The sequence below is a fragment of the Branchiostoma belcheri genome, unplaced genomic scaffold (genome assembly GCF_001625305.1).
Source record: "Branchiostoma belcheri isolate BF01 breed outbred unplaced genomic scaffold, Haploidv18h27 scaffold205, whole genome shotgun sequence".
Lineage (NCBI taxonomy): Eukaryota > Metazoa > Chordata > Leptocardii > Amphioxiformes > Branchiostomatidae > Branchiostoma > Branchiostoma belcheri.
Genome location: NW_017803547.1, coordinates 256,932 through 275,280, shown reverse-complemented (window position 1 = coordinate 275,280; position 18,349 = coordinate 256,932). Strand labels below are relative to the sequence as shown.

The window sequence follows — 18,349 nt, the reverse complement described above, 5'->3', positions numbered from 1 at the left end:
TCTGTCTCTTTTCTTACATGGCAAGGGAAGTTTGAGAGAAAGATATTGAAGCTAGGGGTCCTGAACATCCAGACACCTTGTAGCTTTGATGATTTAATCAAGTTATTTACAAGCAATTTAGAACATGCACATTTTCTATCATTTTAACACAAGGGTGAAAGGCACCATCAACAAACATACAATACTCTTCATTTCAAGTATTCACACTACAATCAATATAACTTACTGGAAATCCTGAAAAACCAAAATGGTTGAAACAACACAAAGCACACCTCACATGCTCAACCCCCTGGCATAATGACTTGAGAGATTCTCTAGATGAAGATCCTACCTAGAAATGCGTTTAAGAGCTACCAGTACAATAAGGTGAATTAGTGAATGAATGGATGGATGATTTCAAAAGCAAACAAAAACAAGTCCACAAGGCTTAAGGATGAATAGATGTATGCCAATGCATGTCAGACACAAGTGGATCATAGTGTCACGTTTCATGTAGAACCTACAGATGTGTAAGGCCATAAGAATGTATATAGACTCAGCAGGCTAATTTGAGTCTGGTATTTCATGAAAAACAAAGCCTCAAAGAAACAAAACGAACAAACCTAGATAAGTACAAACTCCCCTGAGTGTTCACTGTTTGTGAGGGACCTGTACGTCGGTGTACAGCATGCCCAGTGCCTGGTGGAACTGTTTCAGCTCTGCCTCGAGTCTGGCCACGCGATCCAGCACGGCGAAAAGTTCCTGTAACTTCTCCTGCATCAGTTCTCCTGTGGTCTCGTAAGTCTTGTACATGGAACTCTCCAGGACACTGCAGGAGTTGGCTACCTGGAATCAGAACAGTCTGTTACATGTACATGTAGCAAGAAATGTATGACTGTACACACAACTGTCTGTTAGCAAGATGTAAATGTATGAGTGTACGTCTTGTACATGGAACTCTCCAGCAAACTGCAGGAAACACAACTGTCCGTCAGTAAGTGTGAGCAATGTGTAATTGTATGTTAGCAAGCATGTGTGAGCGTGCGCCTTGTACATGGAGGTCTCTAGAAGAATGCAGAAGTTGGCAACCTGGAGGTATCAAATCAATTTTATTGTGCCTCCAGTCTGGCCACACGATCCAGCACGGCGAAAAGTTCCTGTAACTTCTCCTGCATCAGTTCTCCTGTGGTCTCGTAAGTCTTGTACATGGAACTCTCCAGGACACTGCAGGAGTTGGCCACCTGGAAACAGAACAGTCTGTTATATGTACATGTAGCAAGAAATGTATGACTGTACACACAACTGTCTGTTAGCAAGATGTAAATGTACAAAATGTATGAGTGTACGTCTTGTACATGGAACTCTCCAGCAAACTGCAGGAAACACAACTGTCCGTTAGTAAGTGTGAGCAATGTGTAATTGTATGTTAGCAAGCATGAGCTATGCATGTGTGAGCATGCGCCTTGTACATGGTGGTCTCTAGAAGAATGCTGGAGTTGCCAACCTGGAGACATCAAATCAATTTTATTGTGCCTCCAGTCTGGCCACGCGATTCAGCACCGCAAACAGCTCCTGTAACTTCTCCTGCATCAGTTCTCCTGTGGTCTCGTAAGTCTTGTACATGGAGCTCTCCAGCACACTGCAAGAGTTGGCAACCTGGAAATACAACTGTCTGTTAGCAAGCACGAGCAATATACATGTAGAGGCAAATTACTAGTAAGTTAACACAGATATATACAGGGTACCTAAAACAAGGAAATGAACAGCAAAGTGGCCATAGTCATGTACAGCACATGGACCTTGTTGTATCCATAACCATGCTTTATCTAGTGTTTCTGGATAGTCTACATGTATTCAGAACCAAGCCTGGGGCAAACCTACGTTCTTGGATATGAGGAGACTATCCAGAACCATGCCTGATCCTAACTCAAACTTTTCAATGCATCGAACTAGATAGGCATGGTACTGGATAAGACACGTCTTCTAGATCTAGAGACTTAAGTATACCTGTATCTCCAGGGCCTTCTTAAAGTCTGCCATAAGAGCTGCATCTCTCTTCCTCTTGCTGTTGACGTCATCCACCAGCTTCTGGGCACTCTGGTTCAGCATCTCTCTGGTGGGCATGGTGGAGCCAGAGTTGGGGGGAGCTTCTGGTCTGCTTTCTGATACAGGCACTGCTTCAGCTGGCTCAGAGTAACTGCATGAGTGATTGAATGAAAGAAAAGAATGAATGAACGAGTGAATGTATCATCTCTTCATTTTCATGTATTACATGTTGCAACTGCATAAATGAATGAACAAAAGAATGGATGGATGAACGAGTGAATATACGATCTCTTCATTTCCATACATAGATTACATGTTGCATGACAGACACAAAAACTTCATGGACCATATCAAGGTTAAGCTATGGTTGATAACTGTGCATAATAGTTATTGATATGAACTGTCCTCTACTGATTTGGATAAGTACTTTGGTTGTGAAGGTAAAAAGTGGTGGAAGGAGAGGGATGGGCTCCACCTTCCAATACCGTGCACTAGACATAGACTAGACACAACATACTACCCCTACAGCCTAAAAAAAGCTATCAGCCTACTTTTTGTACCTTTTGACTACCTACTTCACTCACCTTGTCTGAGAGGTGGGATTCTCCTGCACAGGTATTTCTTGCACTGGTGTGTCTTGTACAGGTGTCTCCTGCATAGGTGTCTCCTTGGTCGCCAAAGGTTCCCCGGGATGCTTGAACATCTTGTCATCTTTTGAGGAGCCTGATGCTTCCTTGCCGGCTGAAACTGTCTTGGCACTGGATGACCTTGTCTCCATGTCTCACTACAACATGATACAGACTTAGCATGAAAGTTCATCTGTGTTGGTACAAATCATTATGAAATAGAGACTAAGCTTTAAGTTCCAACACTTAGATCACAGAATTGGGACTTAACCCAAATTTTCGAGTCTTTATTTCATAATGATACAGACTTGTTTGTTTGTTTGTTTTGTTGGGCAATATTAAGCCGTAAAACATTTCATACCATAAAACGGCAGTTCTGTAAATGGACCTAATAAGATTGATAAACTTGTGGCATAGCAAATTCCAAACTCAAACTGTCTACCAACAGTATGATATTATGCTAATTATTTTGAATTTGGAAAGCCCCCCTCCCCCTCCACAAATTCCCTCCTCTAAATTCTACCTCAGCAGCATTGTGCTATAGTCTGCTACCATAGATCATACACCATAGGCTCCAGGGTGTTTTCAGGGGCGCCAAAACTGGTGTGAACAAGTATTATATGACGCACAGAAGCAAAGTTGACATGCCATTTGCAAAAAGTGATGAAACTCAAACCACCCCCCTCCCCAACTTCCCCAGAAAAGTCGTTTCCAAAGACACTTTATTAAACAGGATTTCACATCGTCTATCAAATCGAGAGAGTTTAGGACATTTCACCTTAAGAAAATATCAGTATACCTACCTGGCTTGGCGACTGTCAGTGTAACTGCGGTTTATTCTCGACCTTGGAAAGTTTTAAAACCGGCGGGCAACACAGCAGACGAAAAATGGAACATCCAACATGGCGGCCGTCTTTCCCGGCGTGCTCCGCGGCCAATCACATCGTCCGATTCCGGCGTAGCGGGAAGAATGAAACATCGGGTAAGGGTATCACTTTTTTTGCTGCCGAAGATCGTAAGGAAATGGCATAAGTAGTCGGTTTATGGACAAAGTTCTGCTCAGGATATATTCCCTTGATAGCAGCGGCGACTCAGAAAAACTTGGACGGGTGCAATTTGTCAAGGAAACGCAATTTTAGCCCACACGAAGAGGGGAGGGGGGACCATGGAACTATATATCCAAAACTATCATGGCCGTTACGTACAGCGTACAACCCTGCTTGCGTTGCTACAGACCGTTTTAGAGGCGATATATACATATAAGACAGCGTAAATGTATAAGAGAAGTCCTGCAACAGTCGCCACAGCTACACAGCAGCCCAAACGCGCTGCGACAGCGTACATTTAGCGTTTACGATGTTACTGATCGCTTTGTTTTGATTTGCTGTTGTTGTTTTGCAATGGAAGGCTTTCAGCACCAAGGACAGGCCCGACCGCACAATGTTTATATTGTTATATCACTTGTTGGGAGCGCTTTTTGTGTATTCTGCCATGTATTTTTGTATGTAACAGAAGCCACGACTACACAGCGCCTAAAGCTTGCTGTGACAGCATACAGTTAGCGATTACAATGTTTATGATCGCTTTGTTTTGAAATGGAATGCTTTCAGCACCAAGGACAGGTCCGATCGCACAATGCTATGTCACTCGCTGGTGAATTATGAAAGCGCTGTAAATGTTTTGCTATGTATTTTGCAATCCATCGATTACTAGCGCCATGCTATGAGCTAACCATATATTATACAACAGTATCCACGACTACATAGCGGTTTTTAGATTGCTTTGTTTTGAAATTGAAGGCATTCAGCACCAAGGACAGGACCAATTGCACAATATTTATAACGTTATATCACTTGCTGGAAGCGCGTAACAACGTCCTTTGTTGTGTATTTTGCTTGTGTATTTTTGTATCCTTTAATGGGCCATCATTTTAAGAACATAGCACGAATCAACTCTTGATCAGTATACAAATGTGTCATGAAACTATTGGTCCATATACAACGGTGCCATGAAACCGCTGGTCCTTATACAACGGTGCCATGAAACCGCTGGTCCATACAACGGTGCCATGAAACCTCTGGTCCATATACAACGGTATCATGAAACCGCTGGTCCATACAACAGTGTCATGAAACCGCGGGTCCATATACAATGGTGTCTTAAAACTACTGGTCAATATACAACGGTGCCATGAAACCGCTGGTCCATACACAACGGTGTCATGAAACCGCTGGTCCATACACAACGGTGGCATGAAACCGCTGGTCCATACACAACGGTGTCATGAAACTGCTGGTCCATACAACGGTGCCATGAAACCGCTGGAACCATACACAACGGTGTCATGAAACCACTGGTTCATACAACGGTACCATGCATGAAATCGCTGGTCCATACACAACGGTGCCATGAAACCGCTGGTCCATACACAACGGTGGCATGAAACCGCTGGTCCATACACAACGGTGCCATGAAACCGCTGGTCCATACACAACGGTGGCATGAAACCGCTGGTCCATACACAACGGTACCATGAAACCGCTGGTCCATATACAACGGTATCATGAAACCACTGGTTCATACAACGGTACCCTGAAACCGCTGTTCCATACACAACGGTGCCATGAAACCGCTGGTCCATACACAACGGTATCATGAAACCGCTGGTCCATACAACGGTATCATGAAACCGCTGGTTCATACAACGGTGCCATGAAACCGCTGGTCCATACACAACGGTGCCATGAAACCGCTGGTCCATACAACGGCGCCATGAAACCGCTGGAACCATACACAACGGTGTCAAGAAACCGCTGGTCCATACACAACGGTACCATGAAACCGCTGATCCATACAACTGTATCATGAAACCTCTGGTCTATACATGAAACGCACAAATGCTATCTGCACTGGGTTATTTGGGGGTACCCAAGAAGAAGAAGAGAGCCTGCCTCATCAATAGCCTTAATACATTAAACGTGGTTTGCTGATATGTTGCAAAAGCGCCCCCTATCATTTAACATCACAACTGCATGCGTATTGATTAACGATTACAACATTCCTTTGGCTTCCAATTGTTACAGCCATTTATCTGTATATCACTTCACGTAATCCTGAAGTTATTTCCAGGTGCAAAATAGAGATCACCCGATCAAACGTTTGGATAAAAGCACTTTGGATGGACTTTGATGCCATTGTATCGTTGTCCTGATAATCACTAGTTAGGTGGTTTTAATGACCAACAAACTATTATTTCGTCACATACAGCACAAACTGTAGTGACCACTCCTACATAAGGGCCACCTGGCCATTGATGTACAGTGACACCTGTACAAGTGACTAGCCCTGCACAAGGATCATCTACCATTTGACCCTACTTTGTAGTGGATGGTCCCTTGAATTTTTTTCCTACTGAGCCAAGCATTAAGAACGCAGTCTTACTGACCACCTGTCTACTGTGACCATTTCATGAAGCCCATTCAGTTGTCACTATCAACAGATTTGTGATTGTGAACGATTCGTTAGATCAAAGATCACAGTCAGCAGCGAAGCTTTTCTGCTATTTGCGATATCCATTGGTGAGGTCCCTTGTATAATGCTATGGGGTTGTGATGACCCCACAGTACGTTTGTCTTGATTATCACAAAGCGGTTTTGAGGGCCAACGCAAACTCTTCCTTACCACATGCTGTGATACCAAACAAACTGTTAGTTTATAGATTAAATGCCACCTGTTTAAACTATTTATAATCAGTGCCGACGCCTTTCTGTTATTTATTCTACACTCATGCTCACTTAGTGACGCCCATTGTTTGATTCTATGTGGTTGCAATGGTATTGAGTCTTAGTACATATAGTAGCGGGAGAGATTGGGTAACAAAAGAATGATAAGGCTATATTATGCTATTTACTGTTCTCATATCATCCCTTAGTGACGCCCATTGTATAATGCTATGTGGCTGCAATGATTAGGACTTGGTAAATACGGTAGCGGGGGGTAGGGTACAAAACACTGATAAGATAGAGTTGTGATGACATTTGGTTAACCTCTCGATCAGTGCACGTTCGTACTTTATCCTTTGGACTTCTGGACTTTGAATTGGATTGTGTATATGTGTGTGTGTGTGTGTTTAGGGGGTCGCATAACCTGTTATCGTTTGGGCAAAGTACGATTTTAAAGTATTATTAGATCACGTTTTATTTGCCTATTCATGAAAGGTTGCACCACTATTTAGCCTTAGCTAGATAGAGGCTATTGATAAACTACTTGGGCTATTTTTAATAAAAAAGGGCACAGTAACAACTCAAATCTGACAATAGATCACATTCCTTCACACTCTCTTTTGACAGTCTCTCATTTATATATCCATCCATTCATCCTATCTTTCAATCCATCCATCCATCCATTCACTCATTCATTCGATCATCTATCCTCCATCCACTCATCTCTGTGCCAGAGCTACAAGGGGACAAGCGGGGTGGCAAAGTTGGGTGGTTTGCACTGCAGTGTAGTGTCTTTTAGTGGTTTATCTTGTTTGGGACTACAGTCTTACATATTATCATGTTGTCGGTTTAGTGTGTGTGTGCTTGTTCATTTTGGTTATTATTGGGTTGATAGATTGCTAATAGTATTTGGAACAGCTTGATCTTGTTTATTATTATTATCATTATTATTATTATTATTATTAGCGTCAGGTGCGTTAGCACTTTATAGTCAGTATTTGCCTTGATTTGATTTTGATCTTGCATGCACATGGTCTAAGTATTCTCAAAGTTGTACGATTTTATTGGTTGTGAGAAGGCCATGCTCACCTTGCTCCAGTAATGTTTTTATAATGGTAAGGTGTGTGTGAATCGGGTTATGTTGCATTGTACCTTATATCACAGTTATAAACCATATATGTTCTCCCAACGTAAACACCCCTTGCCCCCTTGTGAAACTCATGACAGAGAGACAGATATGCATAGAAAAGCTCTTTAATAATAGCAACATAACGATTAAATACAAATAGTTTTCCTTAACGTAACTATCACATTCCCAACACAAAATGAAACCAAGACACCTTTTTTATATGCTGTGCTACTTTGTATTCGGTAAAAATTGGCTGTGCAGTTGTCTATGGTGTTAGAAACAACTTAAAAAGTGGATTAAATACAGAAACAAAATCTAATCAACAACTACGATGTTTCTTGATATCACGGTCCAAACATTCTTCCGAGGTCTTGTGTTGGTGATCTGTAAAGGAATAAGACAAACATGCCATTAGAAATCGTATTTTTCTTTGACCAATATCTGAAAGTCCAGGAATAAAATTTGATATCATGTCATGATACTCATATTCTACAGGTAGATCATCGACTAGTTTCTGTATTCTACTGTTAATGTTTGGATAATTATAGCGGTGTATGGCCATATCTGATGGAAAAATGGATCTTGCTTGGGCTTTATGTGTGCAACAAATTTCTATCGCCTACATTTCAATTACGTTAAAAATCATGGGGATTACTCATGTTATACTATTGGTACGTGGATGGCTAGTTTGTAGGTTTTGCAAGACTTGATATGGCCATATTTAGTGAAAAACGACTCTCGCTTGGGCTGTATGTATGCAGCAAACTTCTATCGCCTACATCTTGAGTAGAGTAGAGAACTTAATTGACACAACAAAAGCACAGTGACTTTCTATCTTTCTATAACTAGACAATGGTGACTGCTTACGTTAAACTTAGTAGATGCTCCTGCACTAGTGACTACTTACGTTAAACTTAGTAGATGTTCCTGCACTAGTGCCTACTTACGTTAAAGTTAGTAGATGCTCCTGCACTTGGTGACGCCGTCGCCGTTGATGCCGCGGACACAGACGCACTGCTTCTTGGCGGAGGACTGGACCTGCGGCTGAAGCTGCTCGGACACCTGCTCGCTGATGATGGCGGAGGAGTCGCGGTGGCCCTTCAGGAACGTGTCCAGGGAGAAGATGGAGCCTGGGGAGGGAGAAGAGAAGGATGTCAATCAAACTGCAATTTTCTCATCATGATCATCATGATCATCATCATATCTTCACCAACCATCATCATCACCATATCTTCACCATCTTCATCACCATTATCACCAATCTCTTCATCTTCGTGTTTCAGATGCATAACAAGGAGGCATTGCCACTGTCTGGTTCTGGTCTCTTGAAGTTTCGTAGGAATGTTCTATTGTTTTGTATTCTCAAATTCTCTAGTATGAGATGGTGACTTCAGAGAGCTAGGACTCTTTTTTTTACTATGATGACTGCAGTTTTCAGCAGTTGTAGGTTGTTCTCATCTTTCTACCTGATGCCATACACAGTGTAAAGATGTTAAAATCTTTTAAGATATTAAATATTTAAGGTTTGTTAGGCTTACCTCCGGTAGTCTTGGCCAGCTTGACGTACTGTCCAGCGGGCAGGCTGATCTTCTCGGCGTACTTGGACTTGGACTTGCCCTTCTTGTCCTCCTGGAGAACAACACCCTGTAGAGGCAACAACAGCAGCATTTAGTATTGCAAAATACTTAAGAACATCCATTCTAGTTATTCTAGTTCTCATGATTGTCAGGGGATGTTTGGACAAACAAGACTTGTTAGAGAAGATTGTGAAGTCCCTAGCTTTAGCTTATTACATCAATCTAGTACAATCTACATGTAGATTCTGAGCCAAATTACACTGATAGTGATAGAATTTGATCCTTGTACACCTTTTGTATTGGGATAAAGTTAAGCATGGTACTATGACCACTGATAGAAGACAGCATGCATAAGACTGCTAGTTAGTTACATTAATCTGGAACAATCTACCCGTAGATATTGGTAAATGTATTAATCTGATACAGTCTACACATAAACATAGGTGAACGTATCATCCATCCGTACCTTGCCGGTGAGACCGACGACGGGGTTGGACTTCTTCTTGCTGATGCGGTCGATCTTGGCGTAGTCGCTGACGACGTTCATGGTGATGGAGTTCTGGTCCAGCACGTCAACAATCTCGGCCAGGTCCTCGTAGTACAGGCTCTCCTCCACGTCGAACACGATGATGGTCTTGGCTGCCTCGGCGCGGAACGGGTAGGTGGAGGCCAGCTTGATGGCCTCGAAGGCTTCCATGGGCTCCTCACCCTCGAATCTGGAGGGGTTGATGTGAAGAAAGGGTTCAGTTTTGATGCATTCTAATGTCAATCACCATCTTTGCATAGTCTCAGTATGAACTATATTACTCTTCTATCTAACGAGTTTATACTGAAGTCCATTGAAGTAGCATGGCTTTATGAAATAACTTTATAGCTCTTCTGTCTAAAGTAGTGTCTGTTCAAAGCTTGAAGAAATGACAAAAGTCCAGCTGAATTATTTGGCCTTCCTAAAAGAACTTGTTGTAAACTTGGTGTTAGGTTCAACTTGCCTGTTATTGTTCCATGACCGACATTATCCAATGTATGCACTTATAGTTATCTACATTTGACTTGGATGGGTACTGACCCAGCACATACATGAGCACCACACACCGATTGTTCTTGTGTTATCACTTTATTAATGACGAACTGACCTGAGCTCGCTGAGTCCGCGCTGGAGCTGGCTGACCTGCTTCATGAGCTCACCCTTGATGGTGTGGACGTGGGGCTCACGGTGGACGTCCTTGCCGCCGAAGGCAACGATACCAAACTCAACATCCTGGGGGAGCAAGATTGCAACTTTGGTTAAAAACTGATTCCTTTCTGTCTGCCTATCGAATACCCTGATTGTCCTTCTTTATGCTGTCACACACGTATACTGATAGCTCAGGCTCTAAGTGGTCACCAAGAATATGGAAAAGACAGCTGCTAGGAAAGATACCAAACCTTTGATAAACAGATAAAGTCTGACAGCTGTACACCCATGAAGCTTCTCTATAACAATGGCAACGTAATCTAGAAAACAGGAGGGTCTTAAGAGCCGTTACCTTGAACTTGTTCTGCTCGAGGTTCTTCTCGACGGCCTGAGCCAGCCTGAGCAGCTGCTCCTCGGGCTTGCCGTAGCGGTCCTTCATCTTGCGGCTCTCGGACACGACGAACACGACGTCGGCCTTGCGGGCGGCGCGGCGGTTCCACCTCTCTCCGGGCAGCTTGTCGTCCTCGCAGGAAGCTGTGGAGGGAAATACATCGTGTTCAGACTTAAGCTCTCCCATCTTTTTCACTCTTATAAGCTTTGCAATCTTATACTCTGAGAATGCAATGTGCACATACATGTACACTGTGCCTGGATGTGATAGTAACAGCAGCACCAATAAATGCCATTATTTTGTTCTATAATATCGCGGTCTTCGAAAGAGTTTTTGTCTGTTTCCATTCATACTTGGTAAGTCATTTCTTAATTTGCTTTTGGTTTCATCATTTTCATTTCTGGTGGTCTTTCATTTCTGGCAAGACGTTTAAAATTTTGGTATCAAAGCATGGATCAAAACTGCGAACTCTTATGATAGCCGTTGGAGATAAATACTACGTAATCAGGTTGTAAATGTTATACAAATGAGTGGTAAAGGGGTTTAGATAGTCTTCTAGCCATAGGCAGACACAAAGACTGCAGCTCACCGCAAACCTCCTCTTGCTGGAGCTGGATGCCCTTAGCCTCGCAGGCGGCGATGTAGCCGGCGGTCACGGTGCAGATGCTCTTCTTGGGCTCCTTCAGGTTGCACCTCTTGGAGTCGCGCTTGCAGGCCTGGCGGAAAGGCTCGGGGTCGACGGCCTGGAAGCAGGACCTGGGCGAGACAGTCAAGCTCTTCATTAGTTTCTGTACTATCTTTTATTCAAAAGCACTTCATAGTTAGGCTCTTGCTTATTCTTTGTACTCTCTGATTCAGTGATCCTGGAATTTATCCATAACAGTTGATAGTTACGTTCTTGGTCATACCACTTGAATGGTCAATATCCATTCACTTTAGTGAAAAGTACTTATTGATAAGCTAGTTACAAGTATCTGTGTCCAGTTTTAAGGTTTATGAAGAACTCGTATTTCGTAGCTGGTCCAAAATTTTCCAAATTCTTCTTTGCTATAATGAAGATCTAACTGTCAAAGATTGTAAGTTCGGGTTTTGTACCTGAACTTGGAGGCGTAGCTCCTGCGGTCGAACAGCTCGTCGCACTTGGGGGACTCGGGGATGTAGCAGTCGGTCTTGGCGGCGAACTTGCCCTTGGCAATGTTCAGCTCGCTGTCAACCTGCACAGGGAGAGGCACAATTATATATCAATTACTTACTTCATCCTATTGGTAACCCTTGGGCATGGCAAGCATAGAAGATTTCTGTCAACAGTTGTCATATTGATAGCGAGGTATCAAACGAACGATTTCAGTGTTAGGTATCGGATACATTTACGGTTTTTTTTGTCGTGATATTTCGCAGAATTTCGCTCTTCAAGTTTTTGCGTGAAAACTCCAATTCACGTGTAGCTGACTAAATACATTCGGTTAGGGGCTAGTAGGCTAATTGGGCCTTCTTCTGCCTAACTAGGCTGCCTGGGCCAGAAAGCTGCCTCGCAAGCTCTAGTAGCATGTTATGCCACAGTCAATACAGTGGGAATGTATGTCAAATGTAGATTTCCATTTGAAAATTGCTAAATTGTCCTAAGAAAGCGGAAAGGGTACGTTGTATATCTAACCTTGCAGTTCTTGGTCTTGGTGACCTCGTAGGCGTTGATGAACTCGTCCTCGCGGGTGGTGTTGGAGCCGTCGGGGCGGCGGAAGTCGGTGGCGGGCTCGTTGTCGTTGGTTCCCAGCAGGCCCAGGGTCTTGTTGTGGTACCTTGTAGTAAAAAATGGTTTATCACTCCTATGTTCAAGTACTTTATTTATGATCAACTACTCCTAAGCTTGTATTATTTGGAATTTGACCTCCAACCGTTGTGGTACCTTGTGGTAAAAAATGGTTCATGACTCCTATGTTCAAGTACTTTATTCATGATCTATAACTTCTAAGTATGTATTATTTGGAATTGACCTCTAACCATCTAGGGTACCACACAGAAAGTAAAGGACTCATCTTGGATCTTGCTTCTGCAGTTTTAAAAGCCCTAAGTATGAAATGCTGACTCAAATGTGCCAATGTAAAGCAGTATGTGTCAATATCACAAAGATTGCCTTATTCATAATATTTCCAGGTTTGCTGCCCTAAAATCGCATTGGATGCCTTTAATACATGAATAAATTAAAGAAGAAAGTACCACCCAGGGTCTTGTTGTGGTACCTTGTAGTAATTGTGGTATTTGTATATATTATTATGGTTTATTATTCCTATGTTCAAGTACTTATGGTCTGCTCTGTTAATTCTTACTTTTAAATATACATTTATATATATGGTCAGACAGGAGTATAAATCCCTCCTGCTATAAAATTGCAACATTATGTAACCCAACACCAGTCACCATGGTGACAGATGTCAACAAACCATCTCATTGGTCAGGTCATAGATCACTGTTTGGAGAAGAAGAAGAGGAAGAAACTGAGCAAAAACAATATGTTTTCCTTCGGTAAACATAACAAATAAAAACGTACCATCCGGAGATGTTGTAGACGCAGATCTCGCTGATGGCGTCGCAGCGCACGGACACGCCGTCGCGGGTGGTGATGTTCACGTACGGGCCCTGCCGCAGGATGGTGATGTTCTTCTCCTCGCTCTGGTAGGGGAGCTCGGTGGGCTGCTTGGAGCCTGCGGAACGACATCAAGATTAAGATATAATGTTGCTTTTTCTGTGTACTGCTGTTCTCAAAAGGTCTGCGTTTGGTTCAAAGGCCACAAGTCCGAGTGGCTAAAATCTTCATGCAATACGAATCTTGGATCAGTATCCATGAACTTGCTGCCATGTGTCCTCACCGTATTCGTGGCTTTTTGCAAGCAGCAGCCCAGCAACGAAACCAACACATCACAATGATCAAAAGGAACAGACCACAGTAAGCAGCAAAATCAAGGTATATCCTTAGTGTTGCCCTTAACAGAATTTTGCACTCCTTTTGGGCACAGGCAGTTTCTATCAACATGTGCACCAAGTGACGAATGTTTAAGATTTCAGACTGGTTCTGTGTACAACAGTGGACCCTTACCGTCCACCCTGACGTGGTTCTCCTTGTTGATCTCGACCACGGCGGTAGGCAGCTGCACGGTGATGCCGTCCTTGCCGCTCAGGATGGTGAAGTTGCCGTCGTCAAAGTCGCGGGCCAGAACGTAGACGCAGTCGTCGGAGGCGGCCTGGGGCACGTCGTACAGGCGCTCGTCCCAGGTCAGCACGTGCTGCCCGAAGGTGATGGAGGTCCCTGGGGGAGAACACAGAATAGGGCGATTTAAAACACAGGAAAGAGGTCTTGGTGTGTTGCACTCTTGTTAATTGTTGAATTGTTTAGCTTCAAAGGAAAAAAATTGTGCTCTCTGGAACAAGATTACCACAAAACAGAAGTTTCCTGTCACGTTTTGCGATGATCTACCGGTTATCAGATTCAGATTCGAAGCTGTACTTAATTCAGATTTGAAGTGGCATTTAATTGTTCTTCTGCTGTTGAGTTACTGTATTAGTTATGCGTTGCATTGGATCTGGTTTCTGCTCTAGAAGTCTGAGTCATGAAAACAATGCAAAACATAGAAATACGTGAAGTTTGATAAAGGAATAAGTGAACAAAGAACTCACTGTCGAAAGGCGGGATCTCACGCATCATGGTCCTGACGCCGGCCATGGGAGACCTCCACATGGTCTTCATCATCTCGGCAGTCTTGCGCAGCAGGTCGGAGGTACGGTTGCTCACGGTGGGCACCTGAAGTACATGGATAGCCTTTGTTATACATCCTATCGGGCTACATGTACATACACATTTGTGCATGCATACGCATATAAAAGTAGTAGTTAGTTAGTTCGTACATACATAAATTGACAAGACTTCTGATATATACTACAACTTTAAAACATGGGACTAAAACTATTTGGTAATTTTAGATATATATGTTTAGGTGGGTCTCAGCTTGGAGGTCCTGTTGTTAACAGATCATGCGATCATGATGATAATGATAACAGCGTTAAAATTATCAGGCATATTGTATTGGTTGAGTTAGAGGCTACAAGTGGTACATTAAGATGGTTGCTATACATCTTAAGTATTTCTAATGGGACGTATACAGCGACTATGAATGAAGATAAGACCACAGCATGCTTCTCTCACCTCGTCAAAGCGGGTCCAGTTGAAGGGGTGGTACAGGTTGAACTCGATGCTGCCGTTGGAGGACTGCACGACGTAGTCGGTGGCGTACCTGGCAGCGTAGGAGGTGGTCTCCCAGGTCTTGTTCACGGCCCACTCAGCAACCTAAAGAAACAAAGTGGTAAAGAAAACGTTAGAGATGTTTGATAATCTGACAGCGCTGTCATTGCCCCAAAACAACGTTCCGGAAGCTGTTACAGACTTTTAGACTTTTGATGTTTTGATGCTATTCTGATACATTTTGATGCACCTTTGGTACTTCTACCAAAACTATGAGATCAGAATTGCCAGACATTATAGACATATCAATCACAATGTATATGACAGTATGGGAAGGTAAAAGGCAGTGGAGGGGAGGTATGGACTGTCTCTATTGCCTTCCACTGTCTCTATTGCCTAAAAGACAAGGCTATGAGACTACCTCTATCCAAATCATCAGTACCTAATCTGTGCTATCTGCGTTTATGTGGACGTTTTACTTGTCGAAACTTAATATCAACGAGAACACACCGAATGGCGAATGCACCGGCTCTACAATATTGCCTTACCTGAGGAGCGTACTCGGCGGTGTAGTTGAGGGTGCGGTTCAGAGCCTGCTCGGAGATGGTCATGGCGACCTGCGCGGCGTCGGTGTAGTTGACGTTGCGGGCGTACTGGAAGGTCTGGTTGGCCATCATGATGCTGTAGTTGATGGGGTCCCAGTAGCGCCAGGCCCAGGCTGGAGAAAAAAAGATTCGTGTTTCATTACTTCTGTAGACATGGAGTCAGATTTGTCCTAGTACTCTAGGATATGCATTTTGTTGTGGCCTGCTGTTGCTTTTCTGAAATACAGTGTATCACAAAAGCAAAATCACTGCACTAGTAGACAACGTTTCATGACAGGGCCTTTAAAAAGACTTACGGAGCGGTCTCATTTGCTGTAGGTCATTCTACGATTTCGATGCCTTAGAATTTTACAAGCAGGCCGTGAGTGACAAAACCAACAGATGACAGCTCTAAGACAGCCTCTTCCCTAACAAGACAGCTGCTTGTACGACTTTCCCGAGCGTGCCCTCACTTTTAAATTTGCGATCCCACGACGTTCGCAAGACTAAGGGTACTTACTGAGGACGGGGGCGTTGCCGTCGATGAAACGGGTGACGTTGCGGACGACGTTCTCGCTGACGTTGTAGCTGTAGTAGGAGAAGTTCATGGCCAGCTCGGTCAGGTTGCCGATCAGGTGGGTGGCGTTCCTCTGCAGCTTCTGGAGACGAAGAAAAATTTGCATAGATTTGCATAAATTTGCATAAATAGGTCGAGGATTGTTCTATCTGATACTGCGAGCCTTATCTGTCCTTTTTCTTGAACCGACGCTTACTCAAATACAGGAAATCATGTAAAATATCCTTAGTAGCTTCTGAAGAAGGAAAAAATTGTCATTAATCTAGCTAGAGACCAAGACCAGAGGTTAAGCTAGCAACAGCAGCAACACCAACATACTCTCCAAACAGAGTGTTAGGCTTTGGCATTTGACGTAAATGGTCGCAAATGACGAGTTCCACGTAAATGGTTACTGCCTGGCCAATTTGATACTGCCTTAAATTGCAGCCACCAAAAGATCTGCTTGGAGATTAAATTGGAACAAAACAAAACATGACTTACAGTAGAGTAGCGAGTGACGTTCTGGTAGAGCTCAGTGAGGTTTCCGACGAGCTCAGACCCCTTAATGGTGACGTTGACCTGGGGGATGGTGAAGGTCAGGTTCTTCAGGGACTCGATGGAGTAGTTCAGGGTCTTGTTGACCAGCTCCAGGGTGTAGTTCATGGTGAAGTTGGCCAGCTGGAGCGTGGTGTTGAGGGCGGAGGTGACGGTGGCGTTGTAGTTATCGATGACGTAGTTGACGGTGTAGTTGAGCAGGCGCAGGGAGACGTTCAGGGTCTGGTTGGCGCAGTCCACGGTGTAGTTGTAGCTCAGGACGATGGGCTCCTTGATGGCCTGTGGAAACACGTCAAGAATTCAGAATCATGAATCAGTGGGGTCGTGTGGCGCAGCGGCAGCGTTCTCAACCGTACCATGCCACCGATCTTGTGCCCTTGGGAAAGGCACTTTACACGACTTTCCTCACTTCGCTCAGGTGTAAATGAGTATTGTACTGTCCCTGTGTTGGTGTCGGCATTCATATAAGTTGAAAAAACTTGAGTGTGTCGTCACCACGTCTTGTGATTACATGTTTCGGAATAAAAAAAAAAAAAGAGAATCATGAAGAAAATTCTGAATATCATTATGCACTGTGTGAATTAAGACTAAGAAGTGAGAAAACATTGCTAAATTTTGTCACGCCAATCAGTCTGCTGTAAAAGATACTGTGTCAACTTTAAAAAGTATACCGTTATAAAGAGGGGTCAAAAGCTTAATTGCTTAGCAGGGAGCTTATTAAAGCGGAGAGTATAATAGTACCAATCCTGGCGCTTGATTCGGATTATCTTCACTGTTGCCATGATGTGGACCATTGCTAGCTAGTTTTGAAACGCTTGTAATTGTATAGTTCGTACCTCAGAGATGGTCCTGTTGATGTACTTGAGCGGGTACTTGTTGATGGGTGGGTTAGTGTTAGTGTTACTGAGTTAGGGTTAGAGTTACTGGGTTAGTGTTACTGGGTAAGGGTTAGAGTTAATGATGAGTGCCTACCTCAGAGATGGTCCTGTTGATGTACTTGAGTGGGTACTTGTTGATGGGGTGGCTCTGGTTAGTTAGTGTTACTGGGTAGGGGTTAGTGTTACTGGTTTAGATAGAGTTAGAGTTAATGATGAGTGCCTACCTCAGAGATGGTCCTGTTGATGTACTTGAGCGGGTACTTGTTGATGGGGTGGCTCTCGTTCCAGATGGCGCGGTAGAAGGCCTTGGTGAGCTGGTAGGTGAGGTTGGTGGGCCTCAGCAGCAGGGACTCGGGGTTCAGGCGGAGCTTGAAGGACACAGCGTCAGAGCGGTTCAGGGCCACGGCAAACTGCCAGGCGGTGATGTTCCTATACTCGGGCTGGGAAAGGAAATGTGCAATGATTAGAACCGTGTACTTATACTTATACTTTATACTTTATTCATAAAAATCAACATAGCAGTAGTACATGGTACAACTGAATTGTGTTGACCTAACAAAAAGTAAACACGAGTCAGCTTAGCAAAAGTACATTAGAGACATCACAACACTTACATTATACACAGAGGCACTAGGGCTTCATTTGGCTGTTGTATAGACGGATTGAGTAATGTAAGAATGAATTATACAGTCTGTTTGTTCTAGCCCTGGGTACCCTGATCCCCCCCGAGTTCCTGAGAGACATTCCCGTTCCTGCTGGCCCCACGTCCGGTACCAAGTCATGCAGTGGATGCTCCGGGTTTAGCATGTTTTTGAGCAGTTTAACTGCCGCCAGTTCACGACGTTCCCTAAGAGTGAGAAGGACAGGGACACTCCTCCTCCCACCAAGAGAGATTATCCTT

At 43.7% G+C, this 18,349-nt stretch overlaps 2 protein-coding genes across 2 annotated transcripts; both read right to left on the bottom strand.

Annotated features, from left to right (window-relative positions):
* Window positions 1–110: 110 nt before the first annotated feature.
* LOC109469504 (synaptonemal complex central element protein 2-like) lies at window positions 111–2,804 on the bottom strand. The gene is made up of 3 exons (XM_019768025.1): window positions 2,610–2,804; window positions 1,987–2,176; window positions 111–825 (listed from the first exon to the last, which is right to left on the bottom strand). Exons 1-3 carry the CDS (start codon window positions 2,801–2,803, stop codon window positions 631–633), a joined length of 579 nt encoding a protein of 192 aa, XP_019623584.1. The 5' UTR covers window position 2,804; the 3' UTR covers window positions 111–630.
* A 4,807-nt stretch (window positions 2,805–7,611) lies between these two features.
* LOC109469507 (apolipophorins-like) lies at window positions 7,612–17,478 on the bottom strand. The gene is made up of 17 exons (XM_019768032.1): window positions 17,407–17,478; window positions 16,517–16,849; window positions 15,980–16,118; window positions 15,424–15,593; window positions 14,840–14,980; window positions 14,314–14,437; window positions 13,736–13,945; window positions 13,190–13,343; window positions 12,299–12,440; window positions 11,740–11,858; window positions 11,234–11,400; window positions 10,606–10,787; window positions 10,213–10,337; window positions 9,546–9,795; window positions 9,041–9,146; window positions 8,450–8,632; window positions 7,612–7,886 (listed from the first exon to the last, which is right to left on the bottom strand). Exons 2-16 carry the CDS (start codon window positions 16,676–16,678, stop codon window positions 8,457–8,459), a joined length of 2,367 nt encoding a protein of 788 aa, XP_019623591.1. The 5' UTR covers window positions 16,679–16,849; window positions 17,407–17,478; the 3' UTR covers window positions 7,612–7,886; window positions 8,450–8,456.
* Window positions 17,479–18,349: the final 871 nt, after the last annotated feature.

Bases quoted from the DNA above. Each gene is read 5' to 3' on its own strand.
- LOC109469507 (XM_019768032.1), bottom strand. From the start codon at position 16,678: ATGAACTACACCCTGGAGCTGGTCAACAAGACCCTGAACTACTCCATC. The intron at 13,344-13,735 runs GTAAGGGTCCAC...GTCGTTCCGCAG, and splicing joins GAACCACGTCAGGGTGGACG to GCTCCAAGCAGCCCACCGAG. The intron at 12,441-13,189 runs GTACGTTTTTAT...TTTTACTACAAG, and splicing joins GTCTACAACATCTCCGGATG to GTACCACAACAAGACCCTGG.
- LOC109469504 (XM_019768025.1), bottom strand. From the start codon at position 2,803: ATGGAGACAAGGTCATCCAGTGCCAAGACAGTTTCAGCCGGCAAGGAA. The intron at 2,177-2,609 runs GTGAGTGAAGTA...TCACTCATGCAG, and splicing joins AATCCCACCTCTCAGACAAG to TTACTCTGAGCCAGCTGAAG. The intron at 826-1,986 runs GTATACTTAAGT...TTCTGATTCCAG, and splicing joins AGAAGGCCCTGGAGATACAG to GTAGCCAACTCCTGCAGTGT.